Source organism: Salmo trutta, chromosome 1 (assembly GCF_901001165.1).
Source record: "Salmo trutta chromosome 1, fSalTru1.1, whole genome shotgun sequence".
NCBI lineage: Eukaryota > Metazoa > Chordata > Actinopteri > Salmoniformes > Salmonidae > Salmo > Salmo trutta.
The window spans coordinates 54488590-54508684 of NC_042957.1; the positions used below are offsets into that span (position 1 = coordinate 54488590).

The 20095-nt window shown below is 44.5% G+C and overlaps 2 protein-coding genes across 2 annotated transcripts; one reads left to right on the plus strand and one right to left on the minus strand.

The window, feature by feature from the left end:
• Window positions 1-1599: 1599 nt before the first annotated feature.
• Window positions 1600-15690, minus strand: LOC115200655 (ubiquitin carboxyl-terminal hydrolase 37-like). Its single transcript, XM_029763862.1, has 16 exons — window positions 15616-15690; window positions 6666-7231; window positions 6472-6557; window positions 6330-6372; window positions 6033-6152; window positions 5762-5893; window positions 4094-4232; window positions 3830-3966; window positions 3561-3654; window positions 3390-3469; window positions 3035-3172; window positions 2858-2931; window positions 2630-2697; window positions 2378-2447; window positions 2167-2305; window positions 1600-1953 (listed from the first exon to the last, which is right to left on the minus strand). Exons 1-16 carry the CDS (start codon window positions 15616-15618, stop codon window positions 1917-1919), a joined length of 1926 nt encoding a protein of 641 aa, XP_029619722.1. The 5' UTR covers window positions 15619-15690; the 3' UTR covers window positions 1600-1916.
• Window positions 12760-19733, plus strand: LOC115200680 (UV excision repair protein RAD23 homolog B-like). The gene is made up of 3 exons (XM_029763894.1): window positions 12760-13415; window positions 19080-19241; window positions 19361-19733. The coding sequence occupies exons 1-3, from the start codon at window positions 13350-13352 to the stop codon at window positions 19520-19522; spliced, it is 390 nt and encodes a 129-aa protein (XP_029619754.1). The 5' UTR covers window positions 12760-13349; the 3' UTR covers window positions 19523-19733.
• The last annotated feature ends 362 nt before the right edge of the window (window positions 19734-20095 follow it).

A 20095-nucleotide genomic window follows, 5' to 3' on the forward strand; every position in this document is an offset into this window, starting at 1 on the left:
GAAGATAGGTTTTTAGACATTCTAGCAAATTTATACAAAATAAAAACCAGAAATACTTGTACATGATTTGGAAAGGCACACCTGTCTATATAAGGTCCCGCAGTTGACAGTGCATGTCAGAACAAAAACCAAGCAGTGTCCTCTGTTCAGAGGACACTGCATGAATCCGGCCTTCATGGTCGAATTGCTGCAAAGAAACCACTACTAAAGGAAACCAGCATGGCTACCACAGCATTCTGCAGAGATACGCCATCACATCTGGTTTGCGCTTAGTGAGACTATCATTTGTTTTTCAACAGGACAATGACCCAACACACTTCCAGGCTGTGTTAGGGCTATTTGACCAAGAAGGAGAGTGATAGAGTGCTGCATCAGATGACTTGGCCTCCACAATCACCCGATTGGGTCTTCCTTTCCCACTAAGCGTAACTCTGGGTCTTCCTTTCCTGTTGCGGTCCTCATGAGAGCCAGTTTCATGAGGTCGAAGGAATTGTCCTCCATCATTCCTAAATTGAAGAAGTTTGGAACCTCAAAGACTCCTAGAGCTGGCTGCCTGGCCAAACTGAGCAATCAGGTGAGAAAGGCCTTGGTCAGGGAGGTGAACAAGAACCTGATGGTCACTCTGACAGAGCTCCAGAGTTCCTCTGTGGAGATTGGAGAACCCTCCAGAAGGACAACCATCTCTGCAGCACTCCACCAATCAGGTCTTTCTGGTAGAGTGGCCAGACGGAAGCCACTTCTCAGCAAAAGGCATATGACAGCACGCTTGGAGTTTGCCAAAAGCCACCTAAAGACTCTCAGACCATGAGAAACAAGATTGAACTCCTTGGCCTGAATGCCAAGCGTCTCATCTGGAGGAAACCTGGCACCCTTTCTACGGTGAAGTATGGTGGTGGCAGCATCATGCTGTGGGGATGTTTTTCAGCAGCAGGGACTGGGAGACTAGTCAGAATCGAGGGAAAGATGAACGGCACAAAGTACAGAGAGATGCTTGATGAAAACCAACTCCAGAGCGTTCAGGATCTCAGACTGGGGCGAAGGGGTCAACTTCCAACAAGACAATGGCCATAAGCACACAGCCAAGACAACGCAGGGGTGGCTTGGGGACAAGTCTCTGAGTGGCCCAGCCAGAGCCCAGACTTTAACCTGATTGAACATCTCTGGAGACCTGAAAATAGCTGTGCAGCGATTCTCCCCATCCAACCTGACAGAGCTTGAGAGGATCTGCAGAGAAGAATGGGAGAAACTCCCCAAATACAGGTGTGCTAAGCTTGTAGCGTCATACCCAAGAAGACTCGAGGGTGTAATCGCTGCCAAAGGTGCTTCAACAAAGTACTGAGTAAAGGGTCTGAATACTTATGTAAATGTGATAGTTAAGCTTTTTGTTTTCTTTATAAATTTGCAAAAAATTCTAAAAACCTGTTTTTGCTGTCATTATGGGGTAGATTGATGAGAAGAAAAACAATTTAATCCATTTTAGAATAAGGCTGTAACTTAACAAAATGTGGAAAAAGTCAAGGGGTCTGAATACTTTCTGAATGCACTGTAGGTACAGTTATTAACTACCATGTACAGTAAAGGAAAATGAATTGCACTAGGTAGGTGAGATGTTTTATATTTATATAATTGTAAACATACAGTGGATAGCCTACAGTGATGTAGGCTGTTTCTTCTGGTGGTCTAGGGCAGCCTGATGGTGGTCTAGGGCAGCTTGATGGTGGTCTAGGGGAGCTTGATGGTGGTCTAAGGCAGCTTGATGGTGGTCTAAGGCAGCTTGATGGTGGTCTAAGGCAGCTTGATGGTGGTCTAGGGCATCCTAATTCGATGAATCTGATGTTTCTTGGTGTGCGGTAGGTGCTACTCCAGGTGGTCCCTTAGCGCTGTGCCCCTAACGATGGGTTCTCCTAGTGCTTCTCCTAGTAGTGAGGGGCCTGGTCTCCTTCACCTGCTCCACTACAATGAGAAATGACAGGGAGATCTTACATGTACATACAATGTCTGGAAAATAACACATACAGAGGGATTACAGGTTAAAGGGATAGCTCTTAATGCGTGGTCAATTAATCATCTTTCTAGCTTTGAACAATTTTTTTTTTCTTGATGACTCATTGTCGTGATTGACTCCATTTGTGGCATTCTTCTCAAATGTGTGGGCTAGAGCCTTACCTGCAGACATAGAACAGGATGTAGGCAGTCTGTGCCGTTGCCCTCAGCACAGTGGCCTCATCTGTCCTCGAGACATGTGCGTCATCCAGGCAGAGCCACCCACTGCCACTGCTGTCCAAAACATCACTGATGTAGTGGCCTAGGGAACAAGGGAAACAGAATAGAGTGTACATTAAGCTTTCAGAATTGTGTGTGCGTGCGTGCATTTTACCTGTACACATGTTGTCTCCCAGATGTGAGATCACACTTGACAATTTGTAGATATTGTCTGGCTGGTGTCTCTGTAAAGAAACACATTTAATAATAGGATTGTTATTTTGTCTACAGGATAGGGGTGGCTTCTATAACTGCCTTATCTTGATCCGCCCACTATCTCAACTGGATGGAATTATCTGTTATCTATTTTTCTATCTCTCTCTCTCTTTCTCTATTTCTCTCTCTCTCTCCCTCTCTCTCTCCTCACCACAGCGGCTGCCTGCTGCTCTTTCTCACTGTCAGCTGGTTTCTCTAGCTGGTCAGAGGAATTTGAAGCTGGTGGGGGTATATCAAATATAGTGTAAATGCAAACCAGAAAGTGAAGTGGAAACCTATCAACAAATATACTCTTAACTTCAGCTTCTGACTTGCTTTCCTCAATAGTCCTGTTTCATGAGAGAGTGTTCTGCATGATGTCAGTAACACAATGTCCTACCTGGTCTATCAAGGGTGCCTTTCGGGGAGTTTGCAGGTGTGTTGTCCATGTTGTTTTTCCCCATGGAGCTTGCCCTGTGTAAATTGATGGCATTGAAAATACATATCTAGTGTGTGAAAATCATGGTGTGTGTTGGCTACCCAATGTGCAATGTCCCCAAACAGAGTCTAAACCAACCTGGCTCCATGCTGGACAGGGGCTGTCGCCCCACATACGGCTGGGAGGGTCAGTTCTGCAGGGATGGCTATGGGATCATCCACCTTCTCTGGCTCCCAGTTGCCTGCAGTAAACCGCTTGATATGAAGCATTAGGACCCTGCTCAGAGACAGACAGGCATTCACACACACAGACAGACGGACAGAGGCAGGCAGTCACGTAAACAGACGACCAGGCAGGCATTCACATACACAGACGACCAGGCAGGCATTCACACAGACAAAGGCATCAGTCTTGTAGTCAAATCAATAACCCAGTTTGGTGAGTTAGATCAGGACTGTCAATTGTAATCTGAGATGGTGATGGGGGGACTCACCGGGGCAGCGTGAGGAAGTGCCTAGTCACAGATGCCATGCTGCCTGAGCACACCCTGCATGCACACTCTAACGCAGATGGCTAGGTAACAAAGCATAGCAATACAATTATGACATTAATGATAGTGTTCCTTGACATACTCACTAACTCTTGGTTGAAGCTAAGTGCTGACCTTAAAGTAGAGGTCCAGGCTGTGTGTCAGGTCTTGGCTCAGGTTCAGTGACAGGTGATTGTAATCCTCCTGACCATACACTATAACTCCACAGCTTCAGAGGTACGGAGAGAAATGCATCAGCTCTCCATCACAAACCTTTTGATCCCTCTACACACTAACTATCTTAATGCTTTACCTCTGTATCCTGCATGTTATGCTGACATTAAACCTCCTCACAAATGTGATGAAGACATCAAGGTACACCATATACAAATGACAGCTGTTACCTGGTGCAGGTACGGAAAGTCTTCAGCTTGAATTCTAACTGCTTCACGGGGCAGGTGTATGGCTCTGGGGAGCCCTTTAATGCCATACCCTCCTCCTTCAGCTGAAAGAGGAGGAGCAACACACATTCATGGGCATCCTAAGAGAAGAATGGGAAAGAAACAGAAAATACATCAACAACTACAAATGAAACAGAGCTAAGGAAAAAGATTGTCACGTGTCCCAGGTTTATTGTTAAGTGAGTCTTTTAGCATATAATATCTTACCTGTTCACCGTCGTCCTCATAGTCCTCATTGACAACGGAGAGACAGCGCTTGACTGTTTGAAGGATTTTCATCTTTTCCTTTTTCTTAGCATTGACAGTGCCTCCAGAAAGCCTTGCCTGATGTAACTCGGCAAAGCAGCTGTGGAGGGAGACAAAGAGCATGCATTCAGGTTTCACTCTCTCACTTTGGCCACAGATTAGCTCTGTGCTTCTACTTTAGCCTCTGATCAAATATGATTCAACTGATTCCTGATTGTGACAGGAAATCATCTCTGGTGTTAATCAGTAGCTGAGTTGGGTGTGGTTTTATCTTAAAAATCATATGAGGCACTAAGATTGTACAAAAGACAGTATACATACATACATACAGTACACTGAACAAAAATATAAATGCAACATGTGAAGTGTTGGTCCCATGTTTCATGAGCTGAAATAAAAGATCCCAGAAACGTTCCATATGTATAAAAAGCTTATTTCTCTCAAATTCTGTGCACAAATTTGTTAACATCCCTGTTAGTGAGCATTTATCCTTTGCCAAGATAATCCATCCACCTGACAGGTGGTATATCAAGAAGCTGATTAAACAGCATGATCATCACACAGGTACACAGGTAAACCTTGTGCTGAGGACAATAAAAGGCCACTCTAAAATGTGCAGTTTTGTTACACAACACAATACCACAGATGTCACAGGTTTTGAGGGAGTGTGCAATTGGCATGCTGACAGCAGGAATGTCCACCAGAGCTGTTGCCAGAGAATTGAATGTTAATTTCTATACCATAAGCCATCTCCAACATTGTTTTAGAGAATTTGGCAGTACGTCCAACCGGCCTCCCAACCGCAGACCACGTGTAACCACACAAGCCCAGGACCTCCACATCCAGCTTCTTCACCTGCGGCATCGTCTGAGGGGGTGCTGAGGAGTATTACTGTCTGTAATAAAGCCCTTTTGTGGGGGAAATCTCATTCTGATCGGCTGGGCCTAACTCCCCAGTGGGTGGGCCTACGCCCTCCCAGCCCCACCCATGGCTGTGCCCTTGCTCAGTCGTGAAATCCATAGATTATGGCCTAATGAATTTATTTCAATAGACTAATTTCCTTATATGAATTGTAACAGAGTAAAATCTTTGAAATTGTTGCATGTTGCATTTATATATTTGTTTAGTATACATAGATAGATAGATAGATAGATAGATAGATAGATAGATAGATAGATAGATAGATAGATAGATAGATAGATAGATAGATAGATGATAGATAGATAGATAGATAGATAGATAGATAGATAGATAGATAGATAGATAGATAGATAGATAGATAGATAGATAGATAGATAGATAGATACATACATACATACATACATACATACATACATACATACATACATACTGTACATACATACGACAGGAGGTTGATGGCACCTTAATTGGTAATGGCTGGAGCGGAATCAGTGGAATGCTATCAAATACATCAAACATATGGTTTCTATGTGTTTGATGCCATTCCATTTGCTCCATTCCAGACATCATTATGAGCCGTCCTCCCCTCAGCAGCCTCCACTGACACATACATTGAGGCGGGACTTGTGTACTGTAACTATAAGCATCTAGGTGGGTGGGTCAGTGTGTGTACAGGTGGGACAGGAGAGTGAAAGCGAGGCTGTATACCATAGCAGTTTAGAGGAGGGGGAGGAACTCCAGGTGTCCTGCTGTCTCAGGATGTCTCTGCAAAATGCTGGCAGCCCCAGCAGGCACTGCAGAGCAGAGTTCATGAAGCAGGTGTTGCCAATATTAGGCAACCTGTGGGAAAGAAGCCATCAGTTACACACTAATATCTGAACAGTGGACCAAAGGTAAACTAATGAATGGATTTGTAAGGCATGAACGCAAGATAACTCTGAATACCACACAGAATTATTTAGGTGTGTGTGTGTTTTACCCGAGGAGCTTGGTGTTGTCTTCGCCCTCGCCTGTGCAGCTCTGCTCCCCCAGCTGGGTGCTACTCTTGCTGAACAGGTTTGGGAGGCGAGCCATGGCTTCCCGAGGCCTGACCAATGGCCTGGAGGAAGAGAGACTGGTTAGAGGCCTCAGTAGCAGTAGCTCGACACCAATCGGTCTGTTTGAACACTGTTTTAATGTACAAGCATACAGATATTCCTTACCATGTCATGGTGTGAGTGACCACTCTTATGTAGAGTCGAGTGAGATGAAGGTGGCTATTGTCTACAGTACTTACCTCTCCAATGAGACAGAGGAATCCCTCAGGTCAATGGAGGCCTCTGCAGAGAGAGACCGAGAGACGGACAGCGGTAAGAAAGAAGCTTTGTCAAAGATGAATTGAGAAAAATAGCACCAACATATGGCACCCGTTTACAGACCTGCGATGCCAGCAAATCGGGGTACCATTCTCTTTGTCTGTGGAACAACTGCCCCCACCTCTTTGACCTCAGAGCTCATAAGATCTCTGTAAAGACACACAGACATATGCATTAGGTTAGCTATATTATATTGGCTTTTTCATTTCAATTCAATGGTGTTGGTTGGCATGAAATTTGATATCAGGCTGCAGTACCTGGCAGTCTCACTGTCTTTGTTGGTCTCTCCATGGTGGTCCAGGGGGTTTGGAGAGGAGGACTGGGGGGCAGGGGAGGAGACGTGGGTTGTGGAGGAAGGGCAGGCAGGACTGGGGGGAGTGGCAGAGGAGGATGACTGAGTTGAGACAGCCAGGGAAACAGAGGAAGCACTAAAAGGGGAGGAGGTCTGTGATCCTTCCTCTGAAGAAGAAGAAGAAGAGACAGATGACAGGTGGAGAGAGGAGAGGGAAGAGAGGCTGAAGAACTTGGAGAGAGTGGAAGGGGATCTGGCAGGGGATCCAGGGGGTGAGGGGGATGCAGTGCCGATTGGTGTTCGGCCAGACAAGGGGTCGAGGGGTGTCAGAGATGTTGTAGACGGTTTCAAATGGAAAGAAGAGACAAAGGAAGAATCAAGTTGGTGGTGATCCTTTACGTTCTTCTTCTCACGGTTTTTCCAAACTGACGCAGTTACCATGCTGGCATCCAATGACGTCAGTTTGGGTGGGATTGGGAACGGCGATGGACAGCGGCTCCCAATCCCGAGGCGAACTCTGCACTTCTTTTTCTGTTTGGAGAAACATTATATAGCTAATATAGTACATAACAAATCAAATAAAAAGATCTTACTTGCTTCACAACATTCCTTGTTATATTTGAACTAGCAGCAAAGGTCACACCCAAACCACATGATCTGACCATAAAATAAAGAACTTGTCGCCCAATCATATTGAATTCTGTATCATAGGCTAACAAATAGCAAAAATACATGTTTATAAAAATAAAACCATTGTAACCATACAGTTATACCCTCTGTCCCAAATCCTGCCATATGGGACACATAAATAGACAATGAAACAACTAGGAATAGCTGAAAAGAATAGAATATACTCTAAATTGTAACAGAATTAGATCAATTCTAGCCCAGACTAAACATATACCTTTTTACAGCAACACAAACATCCCATTTCAGTGTATTTGTAGACTATGCCTTATTTTGCAGAACATCAAAATATGTTGCCTATTTAACATTGTGATGTCATAAACCAAATTATGATGCGCTTGACTACGCGTTACCAGCGTAAATAGCCAACAAATCACACAAACCAAAATGTTGAAAAATAATTTACAAAATGAATTGATCGTGTATTCAGAGTTATTCCTATTTCATAAAATATACAAAATAACTAGGTTCTTGCCAATAAACCTGTTTTTTTATTGAGGAAACATTGTCTTCTCTTTCTCCCATGCTCCCTGGGTCACTGACGCGTGATTGTATGGGATATAGTAAGAGCCTAGGAAATTCGAAGTACTGTCTATCAGAATCAAAATAACTCTTATTGCCCAAGTGGCCTACATTCACACATTCACAGAATTTGACTCGGTGAATTGGTGCTGCCAGCAATAGACAAATGTAAAGACACATTTACAGCCTATACAATATACAGTAAACATAAAACATATTTATTAGCTTCTATCTTCTTAAAATACTTTAGAGTAATATTTTTTTATGGAAAGTAAAATGCCTATTTCACTTCAGTTGACGATGATCTGATACTGTTGGCATGTGGACTAATATGTTGTTGAGTTGTGTTCTTACACTGGTACAGTCATGCCCTATGAGAGATGTATGACTGCGCATGTGCGAAAATAAATAAAGTGCATTTTCCCCCGTTCTGGTTAAAACACCAATGATGAACATGTGTGTTTATTCCTCCGTTAAGTAAACCGGTGTTCCTGTCCTGAAGATGTCAGCACCAACAGGTTATGGGCCCAGGAGGGAACATGGAAGCCGATGGAATAGATTATATTTCGACGGAGATGAAAAAAACTACGAGTTATGGGAGACAAAGTTTTTGGGGCACTTGCGTTTGCTTGGGCTAAAGGCCGCCATATTGAGCGTGGATGAAGATGAAGAAGACAGAGAGAATAAGAAGCCTATGCAGAATTGATACAGGTTTTGAATGATAAAAGCCTTTCCCTGATAATGAGAGAAGCAGCAGATGATGGGAGAAAAGCGTTGAAGATATTGAGGGAACATTATGCAGGTAAAGGGAAGCCACGTGTGATTAGCCTCTACACTGAACTAACTTCTCTTCAGAAAGCCGCTGACGAAAGTATTACGGACTATATTATTCGTGCTGAGACGGCTATTACAGCACTGAGAAATGCTGAAGAGACTTTAAGTGACGGGCTGTTGATTGCAATGATTCTGAAAGGTTTGCCCGAATCATTTAAGCCGTTTGCCATCCACATAACGCAGAGTGATGAGCCGACAACTTTTGGCAAGTTCAAAACCAAGTTGAGGAGCTATGAAAGCACCGAGAAGTTTAGCGCCATTTCCACTGACGACAACGTGATGAAGGCAAGTAACATTAAAGTTAGCTGGCCAAGAGGGAGAGATAAAGGGACCGAGATAACCTGCTTCAACTGTGGCCAGAAAGGGCACAAGGCCCGGGAATGTACCGTTACTGGAGAGCGCAAAGAACGGAGACAGTGGTGTAGTTTTTGCAAGAGCTCCACTCATACTGACGCAAATTGCAGACGAAAAAGAAGAGACAATGTGAAACAAGCAACAGATGCTGAATGCCACACATTTGCATTCAGAATAAGTGACTGTCAGGTTAGTGGACTGAAACAGAAAGGGCTGATGGTTGATACGGGAGCAACGTCACATATAGTCACGGACATTGGGAAGTTTAAGGAGTTTGACGAGACTTTCAAACCGGAAAAACATTCCGTGGAGCTGGCTGACGGAACAAGAACGAATGGTGTCGCGGAGAGGACAGGTGCAGCGGGGGTTTACCTGAGAGACAACACGGGTCGTCGGGTAAAAACAACGCTGACGAAGGCGCTGTACGTGCCGTCGTTTCCACAGGACATTTTCTCTGTTAAAGCAGCGACAGCCAACGGAGCTTCAGTCAACTTTCGACAGGGGTGTAACAAGCTCATCCACAAGAACGGTACCACTTTTGACATCGAGGAGTACGATAGACTTTACTATCTTAACACTGTAAGTGATGAAAATGATGATGGATGTCATGGGTGCTATGATATTCACACATGGCACAAAATTGTTGGCCACTGTAATTTTGAGGATGTGTCAAAGTTAGAAAATGTGACAGAGTGAATGAAAATCACAGGTAAGATTGACAAATCTACCCTCAACTGTGAAATCTGCACTCAGGGAAAATTTGTTCAGAGCAGAAACAGAGAGCCTGATGAAAAGGCAAAAAAAAAGCGGCTCTTGAGCTTGTGCACATTGATTTGGCTGGCCCTATTGAGCCAGAGGCGAAAGATGGGTTCAGATATACTCTAGCATTTACGGATGATTATTCAGGGGCAGTTTTTGTGTATTTCCTAAAAGCAAAGAGTGATACTGTAAAAGCTACTGAGAAGTTTACTGCTGATGTGGCCCCTTATGGGAAAATAAAGTGTGTCAGGTCAGATAATGGCACAGAGTTCACAGCCAAAGAGTTCCAGTCACTGCTCAGTAAGAACGCAATAAGACATGAAACTTCAGCCCCTTACTCACCCCATCAAAATGGGGCCGCTGAGAGAAATTGGAGAACACTGTTCGAAATGGCAAGATGCATGCTACTTGAAAGCAACCAACCAAAGAACTTGTGGACATATGCTGTAATGACTGCTGCAGTAATTCGCAATAGGTGTTACAATAAGCGTGTAGGACAGACCCCACACTACATGTTTACTGGGAGAAAGCCTGATCTTTCAAAGATGAAAGAATTTGGATCTGTTTGCTATGCATATAGACAGAACAAGAAAAAGTTAGACTCAAGATGTGAAAAGGGTATTTTTGTTGGGTATGATAAAAATAGTCCAGCATACCTAGTCTACTACCCAGACACTGGGAAAGTTCTTAAAAACAGATTAGTCAAGTGTATTACAAAAGGTGTAGTCGAACACCAAACTCAGACAGATTTGGAAATCAGTGATGATCTTCATGGGGAGAGATTTGAAAACCCCATGCCGAAAGCCAAGATGGCAGATCAAAACTCAGAAGACACACAAGATGTGCAAATTGAGACTTCAGATGGTCAGAGTCCACGCTATCCAGAGAGAGTGAGGAAGAAACCCCAGTACTTAAAAGACTATGAGTGTAAAGTGAAATGTGATGACCAGATACCACCTAGTGTTGACTACTGCTACAGAGTAATGTGCAATGCACCACAAACCTTCAAAGAAGCAATGATTTCACCAAAATCAGAGATTTGGGCTACTGCTATGAAGGAGGAGATGGATTCCCTTAGGGAAAATGATACATTCACATTAACCACACTGCCAGAGGGTAAAAATGCAGTGGGGGGCAGGTGGGTCTATGCGGTCAAAAACAATTCAGATGAGACTGAGACATACAAGGCAAGATATGTTGCAAAGGGGTATAGTCAAGTGGCAGGAATAGACTATAAGGAGACTTTTTCTCCAACTGCAAATATGACATCAGTACGCTGTTTGATGCAGCTAGCAGCTCAGTATGACTTAGAGTTACATCAGATGGATGTCAAAACAGCATATCTACATGCTCCTATTGACTGTGAAGTGTACATGGAGCAACCAGAGGGTTTTGAAGTCAGGTCAGATACAGGTGAGCAACTAGTCTGCAAACTGAACAAGTCACTGTACGGCCTGAAACAGTCAGGAAGGAACTGGAACAAAATGTTGCATGATCACCTTAGTGAAAATGGTTTTACACAGAACCCAGCTGATCACTGTGTTTATAACAAACAAACTGCAACAGAAAGGATCATTTTGATAATTTGGGTCGATGATCTAATTATCGCTGCTAGTGATAGTGACTCACTCACAAGTGTAAAATAAATGTTAAGTGAAAAATTTAAGATGAAATATCTTGGGAGGCTTGGACATTTCCTAGGCATTGATTTTACACAAAGTGAAGGAAAAATAACGATGAACCAAACAAGGTACATAACCAAGATACTGGAAAGGTTTGGTATGTCAGACTGTAAAACAAGGTCAACACCATGTGAACAAAAACTAAACTTTGATGGTGATGGTGAACTTATTGATTCAAAACGGTATCGTGAAGTGATAGGCAGCTTGATATATGTAATGACATGTACAAGACCGGATATCAGTTGGATTGTCAGCAAGCTGTCACAATACCTATCAGAACCAAAAGAGCAACACTGGATAACAGCTAAACATGTGTTGAGGTACTTGAAGGGAACAATGAATCAGGAGTTGTGTTACAAAAAGGGGGTGGAAAAACTCAACCTCGTAGCATATAGTGATGCTGATTGGGCAGCAGATCAAAGTGACAGACGAAGCATAACAGGGTATTGTTTAGTTTAACTAAATGTGGACCTGTCATTTCATGGAGGTCTAAGAAGCAGCCAACAGTAGCTTTATCTACATGTGAAGCAGAGTACATGGCACTGGCTGCTACTACACAAGAAAGTTTGTACCTTGTACAGTTATTGGGCGAGATGGATAGTGAGTGCCAATATACACCAGTAACAATCTTTGAAGATAACCAAGGTGCAATTGCTCTGTCAAAGAACCCAGTATGTCGTCAGAGATGTAAACATGTCGACATCAGATATCATTTCATTCGATCTGCACTCAGTGATGGTAAAATAAGTATTGAATATTGTCCAACGGCAGACATGGCTGCAGATGTTTTGACTAAACCTGTAACGAAATTCTTGGGTTACATGTTTGGAATATAAACTGACATTTGTGAGATGAATAACTGTAAGCTAAATGTGTTGATAAAGTTAGGTTGAATACGACTTGTACAGTATAAGAGCAAGTGGGGGTGTTGGCATGTGGACTAATATGTTGTTGAGTTGTGTTCTTACACTGGTACAGTCATGCACGATGAGAGATGTATGACTGCGCATGTGCGAAAATAAATAAAGTGCATTTTCCCCCGTTCTGGTTAAAACACCAATGATGAACATGTGTGTTTATTCCTCCGTTAAGTAAACCGGTATTCCTGTCCTGAAGATGTCGGCACCAACAGATACAGATCGAACGTGTAGCTTTGCAATGGTTGTTAGGATGACCTTTGAAAAAGAAGGAGAGCCGCACTCTCTAGCTCAGACTCAATAATTGAATAACCTAATATCCAACGTTCCGACCGACAAGCTGTCTTCATCAGGGTATGTTAGGAGGACCTCTGACCGTACCTCATTGAAAAGGTGCCACTCTGCCTAGTGACTGTAAACTAAACAAAAATACTAACGTTAGTACATTTGTTGTATATTTGCTGTTCTGTACACCCAGTTGGTCGCCACCGCACCGGTCACAACTGTCAACAGATCATGCCATAAATGCAAAGCATCATTTGTTCTCGCAAAGTAGACTGTAGATCCTACTACCACCTGGATGAACTGGCACCCCAGGTGTGTGATTTCACCGGGATATTCATATGATTGACCAGTTAGTGGTTGTAGCAATCAGACTCAGAGAGCGCTCGAGGCTGCAAGTTGGGCAGCAAACCGTTACGCTGCACCTACTTCTGAGTTTTGTGTCATCAAAGATGGCGATTTTCTGAGTGCTCATGGACACATCTCATGGTCATGGATAAATATTCTCTCGCTTGAACTTGTGGTTAAATGTAGTTTGTGTTTTACTTTTGAATATTTTAAAACACAGCTGTAATCGAAGCTCTAGGGAAAACAGCGTTAGCTACCGCAACAATGCAAATCACGCTAAAAACACTGCAACAGCAGACCATTCAAATTGACATAGACCCAGATCAAACGGTAAGTGCCCATTTGTTCATTTTATCTAGCCCGCTTGGCTAACTATTTTTTGTTATTTGCACGAAAGACCAAATGAATTGGTCCCAGATTATCAATTCGGATAATACAACTAACAGGCTAACGCTAGCTAGCTAGACGTTATTGACACCCCTAGCATTAGCTAACTAGCTAGTTCTTAGTCTTAGCTTTCCAGCATGACATAGTGTCTTGTTTTGTACGCTTTGTACAAAATAATAAAACGCAGAACTACAGGATGTTTCTTAACATAACTCTTTATTAACTAGCTACAACTGCATGTTCGCCCATCTCCAACCACGATCAACTGACCATGACCTAACCGTCTGGGTGGTTTTAACCAATCACCGCACAGTATGATACAGCGGTAAAATGCATCCAATTATAATTCAGTATGTATTCACATATGAATATTACACATAGCTAAAGCAAACTAGCTTGCAAGCTAATGTGTGTCAATTTGCTAATCCAATGTTGAGTGTAATTATTAGCTAGCTAGGTAAATTATTCTCCGCTAAAACATCAGCTTGCTACATGACTAGCCAACGTTAGTTATCCCTCATCGCGTTAATGTCAGTTTAAGCCAACTATTGTTATGGGTGTAAGATGGCACAGTGCTGCCATCTGTTGGTAAATGTTAATTACTGCAACTCCAGTGTTTTACCGGTGTGCTTGAAATACCCGGATGTATGGCAATATACTGAACAAGACTGGTTACTCGCATCAATGCCTCTGTCTCGTCATTTAACATTCAAACATGGTGTCAGAGTCGGATAACTAACCATGCTTTTTGCAAATTAGAGCCACCTGTTCTGGTTTACCCCTGAAAAATGCTTATTTGAGTAAAACTTCGCCTGACGCTGGAATTGACCTTAGCTAGAGTGAGTTTGTTAGTTAGCTTCAGTGTTGTTAGCACCGGTTAGACATGGCAGCGAACATTCCCCCTCCCGCCGTTATGAAGCTTAGCGGAGACTGGAGCACAAACTGGGATACGTTTAGAGGTGAATGGGAGGACTATGCACTAGCAACAGGACTTCAGGAAAAGGACGATGAGGTAGTGGCTGCCACTTTGAGGACTATAATGGGAACAGAATGCCGACACGTATACAAACACAACCTGAACCTAACAGCAACTCAGCAAGGTAACGCTACAGCTATTCTTGATGCTCTTGAACATTACTTCAAGCCAGCAAAGAATGTTATCTACGAGCGTTATGTTTTAGGTTGTTGCAAACAGGAGGACGGGGAGTCCATTGACAGCTTTGTCACTAGGCTAAGGGAAAAGGCAGCTACATGTGACTATGGTGCTGATGAACTGATCAGAGATAAGCTAGTGCTTGGCATAACTGATGAGGGCACCCGCAGACGTTTGCTGAGAGAACTTGACCTGACGCTGGTCTTGGCAGTGGAGACATGCCGTGCAGCAGAGCTTACTGATATACGGATAAGGTCCATGGAACTAGAAAGACAACATATGGACAATGTCAATGCTACATTCAGGCAGCCAGTAAGGAAATTCCCCTTTGCCACAGCTAATGCTAATACTACAGCCAACTCTGCAGCAGACAACCCCAATACGTGCAGATATTGTGGCATTTCTCATGGACGAGGAAAAGAATACTGCCCAGCCTATGGAAAAATATGCAAATCCTGTGGTACAGCTAATCACTTCGCAAGGGTCTGCATGAAAAGCAAGAGAAAGGAGGGTAAAGTGCACTCCATTGAAACAAACACAGATGAAGGGAACAACAGCACAGAGGATGTATATGCTAGCGAGTGCATAGGGGCACTGAGGGCAAAAGGACAAAAGTGGTTTGTCACTCTGCTACTTAATAATAAACCACAGCAATGCCAGCTAGATTCAGGGGCCACATGTAACGTTATGAGCCTTAAAGACAAAAGGAGGCTCGCGCCCAGAGACAAACTCACACAGAGTAGCACCAAGCTGAAACTGTATTCAGGACAGTTCATGACCTCTTTAGGCCTGTTTGTGACAGAGTGTGTTTTACGTGGCCAGAAACACACCCTTGAGTTTGAAATAGTTGAGGCTAGTCAACAGCCATTACTGTCAGGTTCTACATGCGAGCGCCTTGGACTTATTAACTTCACCATCCCAGCTGATCTTAACATTATAGACAATGTCCAGGCTGGGCCCCTGAGCAAGGAGACACTCCTAAGCAAGTACCATGATGTCTTCAATGCACCGGTTGAGTAAGTTCCCGGCGAAGTCCACTTTGAGTTGGACGCAGCAATCCAGCCTGTCCAGTGTGCACCCCGCAATGTACCAGTGGCCATGAAAGCAGCTACAAAGGCTCAGCTTGACAAATACGAAGCAGATGGCCACATGATATCCGTCACCGAGCCTACAGACTGGATAAGTAATATGGTCATCGTCAAGAAACCAGACAAGCTACGGATATGCATTGATCCTAAACACCTCAACCGGGCTCTGAGACGCTCACATTACATTATGCCCACGTTGGAGGATGTTCTTTACAAGCTCCCAAAGGCCAGAGTCTTCACGCTCGTGGACGCCAGAGATGCCTTCCTGCAGTGCAAGCTCGACGAGCCCAGCAGCTACATGACCACCTTTTGGACACCCTGGGGCAGGAAGAGGTGGTTGAAGCTCCCGTTTGGTGTCTCCGTGGCTCCAGAGGTGTATCAGCGGAAACAGCATGAGCTGTTGATGGGACTCAGTGGCGTGGAACCCATAGCAGATGACATCCTCGTAGTGGGCTGTGGGGACAGTGATGTGGAGGCAGAATGTGACCATGACGCCAAGCTGCTGGCCCTGATGGTCAGATGCAGACAGGTCAAGCTAAGGCTAAGCATAAAAAAGCTTCAGTTTAAAGTGCCAGAGGTCCGCTTTCATGGGCACATCTTGTCCTCCACTGGATTGAAGGCGGATCCTGAAAAAGTGAAGGCTGTCTTGGAAATGCCCCACCCATCTGACGTGAAGGCAGTGCAGCGCTTCGTCGGATTCGTCACCTACCTGGCCAAATTCCTACCGCGGCTCTCTGAAGTGTGTGAGCCACTAAGGAGGCTCATGGACAAGGACACCATCTGGTATTGGCTCCCAAAACATGACGCAGCGGTGAGGGAAATAAAACAACTGGTCACCCAGACACCTGTACTGCGATACTACGATGTGTCAAAACTGTCACGATTCAGAGTGACTCAAGCCAGTATGGACTTGGCTGTTGCCTCATGCAGGAGGGCCAGCCTGTGGCATTCGCCTCTAGGGCACTCACCCCAACAGAGCAGAACTATGCCCAGATAGAGAAGGAGTGCCTCAGCATTGTGTTTGCATGCCAACGCTTCCACCACTATCTGTACAGGTGCAACAATATTACCGCAGAGACAGATCACAAGCCCCTTATTGCTATATTCAGCAAGCCTCTCCTGAATGCCCCGAAACGACTGCAGAGCATGCTACTGGCCCTACAAAACTACGACCTCAAGGTGGTGTATAAGCCAGGGCCAGAGATGTATGTGAGTGACACGCTCAGCAGGGCTACTGCATCAGGCACTCACACACGCTCCATGCATGAACGACACGCAGTGTGCAGCTTACAAACAGAGCAAGTGGATGTTGAACACATCAACCAGGCTGACTACCTCAATGTCACGGACCAGCGCCTTATACAAATCAGACAGCACACAGACAGGGACGAGCAACTCCAGGCATTGAGGTCTGTGATTCTGATGGGCTGGCCCGACTGCAAGGAAGAAACTGCTTTAGCCGTCAGAGATTATTGGCCAGTCAAAGAGGAGCTCAGTGTTCAAAACGGAGTAATATTCAAGGGTCAGAGAGTCGTTATTCCCCGGTCTCTGCGCCCTGAGATGTTGGCGCGCGTGCACTCAAGTCACATAGGAGGTGAGGCCTGTTACAGACAAGCACGTGACACACTGTATTGGCCAGGAATGCAGAGTGAAATCAAAGACTATGTCAGTAAATGCACAATCTGCAATGAATATGCCACTGAGCAACAGAGAGAGACGATGATGTCCCACGAGCTACCGATGCGCCCCTGGCAGATAGTAAGTCTAGATCTCTTCCAGCACAGTGGCAAAGACTTTCTGCTGGTAGTCGATCATTACTCAGACTTCTGGGAGATTGACCTCCTCCCCGACCTCTCAGCAGAGACAACAATCAAACGCTGCAAGGCTCAGTTTGCCCGCTATGGCCAGCCAGATAGGGTAATTTCAGACAATGGACCCCAATTCTCCGGAGTTGAGTTCCGAAAATTTGCTGCAGATTGGGAATTCGAGCACGTCACTTCATCACCACGACACCCAAAAGCTAATGGGAAGGCGGAGTCCGCAGTCAAAATCGCAAAGAACCTCTGCAAAAAAGCTCTGCGAGAGGGCAAAGATGCCTGGAAAGCAATCCTGCAGTGGCGCAATACCCCGACAGAAGGCATGGATAGCAGCCCGGCCCAGCGCCTCATGGCACGGCGCTTAAAAGCAGCTCTGCCAGTAGCCAGCACTCTCCTGGAGCCATGTGTGGTGACAGACGTGCTGGTGAAGCTACGTCACAGAAGACAGGTCTCCAAGTTCATCTATGACAAATCAGCAAAAGACTTACCTGAGCTCAGGGTGGGTGAAACGGTGCGGATGAAGCCACTACCAGGGGACCGGACTGGCCTCTGGAGACTCGGATCCTGTGTACAGAAAGTGGCACCACGCTCCTACTTGGTCGAGGTGAATGGATCACGGTACCGTCGTAACAGGGTTGACCTTCGGATTGCTGAGCCAGCACCTACTCAGAACCCTGATGGTCAAAGGGGTCGCATGACAAAAGACAGAACCCCAGCAAGTCACATGGGGCCTGAGGCACTGGGCGAAGAGCCAGGGGATCACAGGTCGGCCGCTCCCTCGCCCATCAATACTCCCCTTAGACAGTCAGGTGACACGCCTGTGCGGGAACCCGCAGTCCTCGCAGACAAGCCCCCTGTCTTTTCACGCTGTGGGCGTCTGTCCCAGCCACCAAAAATACTTAATCTGTAGGTTTCCCATTAGGGATTGTTGACAGACAGAGATAAAAGTGAAGAGAGTATCAAAATGTGTTAAGTTGTTACCTGAGAAGAAAATAAATAAATAAATAAATAAAATACTAAACTGTTCATGTTGGAAATTATTACTAGGTTTGTTTTGTTAGTGAATTGACAGCTCCTGTCCTATTTTATAAAAGGAAAGATGTTATGGGTGTAAGATGGCACAGTGATGCCATCTGTTGGTAAATGTTAATTACTGCAACTCCAGTGTTTTACCAGTGTGCTTGAAATACCCGGATGTATGGCAATATACTGAACAAGACTGGTTACTCGCATCAATGCCTCTGTCTCGTCATTTAACATTCAAACAACTATCTAGCGTTAGCTAGACAGCCATATTACTAGCTAGCTAACTACGTTATCTATTTTAGTCTATGCAAGTCTAGTTGGACGATTAATCAGCAATATTCTAGCAGACATTTAATAGCTAGGTCATAACGAGTGAAAATGGCTAGCTAGCTACATCATGTAAGGTAAACCGCAATGTAAAAAGTTGGGCAATTCAAACAGTCAGTGTTAGCGAGCAACTTTTTGGTTGCACTGTGTTTAACAATTAAAGCAAGGCTGAACAGCTTATTTTTGGTTTCAACAGGTGAAGGCACTGAAGGAGAAGATAGAAGCAGAGAGGGGGAAAGATACCTTCCCAGTGTCTGGACAGAAGCTCATATATGCTGGCAAAATCCTGCAAGATGACACACCTATTAAAGACTACAAAATTGACGAGAAGAATTTCGTTGTAGTTATGGTATCGAAGGTACATTTCCCTAATCCATTTTACTATGGCTCATAATGAGCTGCACCCACCTGTTTTGGGTTACATGATTGTCTGCATAGATGACAGTAATAGCCTGTTTATATCTCCTCTGGAACTAGGCAAAGTCTGCCACAGCTGCTTCAACACCTTCCTCAGAGGCACCCAAGGCCCCTGTCCAGGACTCTGGGTCGTCTGCGGACCCGGCCCCTGCAGCCATCCCTATCCCCCCAGAGGAGCCCACACCTCCAGTCGCAGAGCCCCCGGCTCTGATGTCCTCTTAGTATTTCCCACAGTAGTTGTGGGTCAAGACTGTCTTCCAAACTGATCTGTGATGTATGGTCTGTTACATTGCCATTCATTGCTCCATTACTTTATTGTATTTGTGGTTACATTCAAATCCTGAGGGAGTGCGTAGATAGACTGTGCACAGACACACAATATTGTTTTAATATTATTAACTTTTTCCACTTTTTACTCAACATGAATGAATGATAGAGATTGCCTCTTATACAGTGCATTCGGAACGTATTCACACCCATTGACTTTTTCCACATTTTGTTACGTTACAGCCTTATTCAAAAAGGATAAAAAAATTACAAATCCTCATCAATCTACACACAATACCCCATAATGACAAAGTGAAGACAGGTTTTTAGACATTCTAGCAAATTTATACAAAATAAAAAACAGAAATACTTGATTTGGAAAGGCACACCTGTCTATATAAGGTCCCGCAGTTGACAGTGCATGTCAGAACAAAAACCAAGCCATGAGGTCGAAGGAATTGTCCTCCATCATTCCTAAATGGAAGAAGTTTGGAACCTCAAAGACTCCTAGAGCTGGCTGCCTGGCCA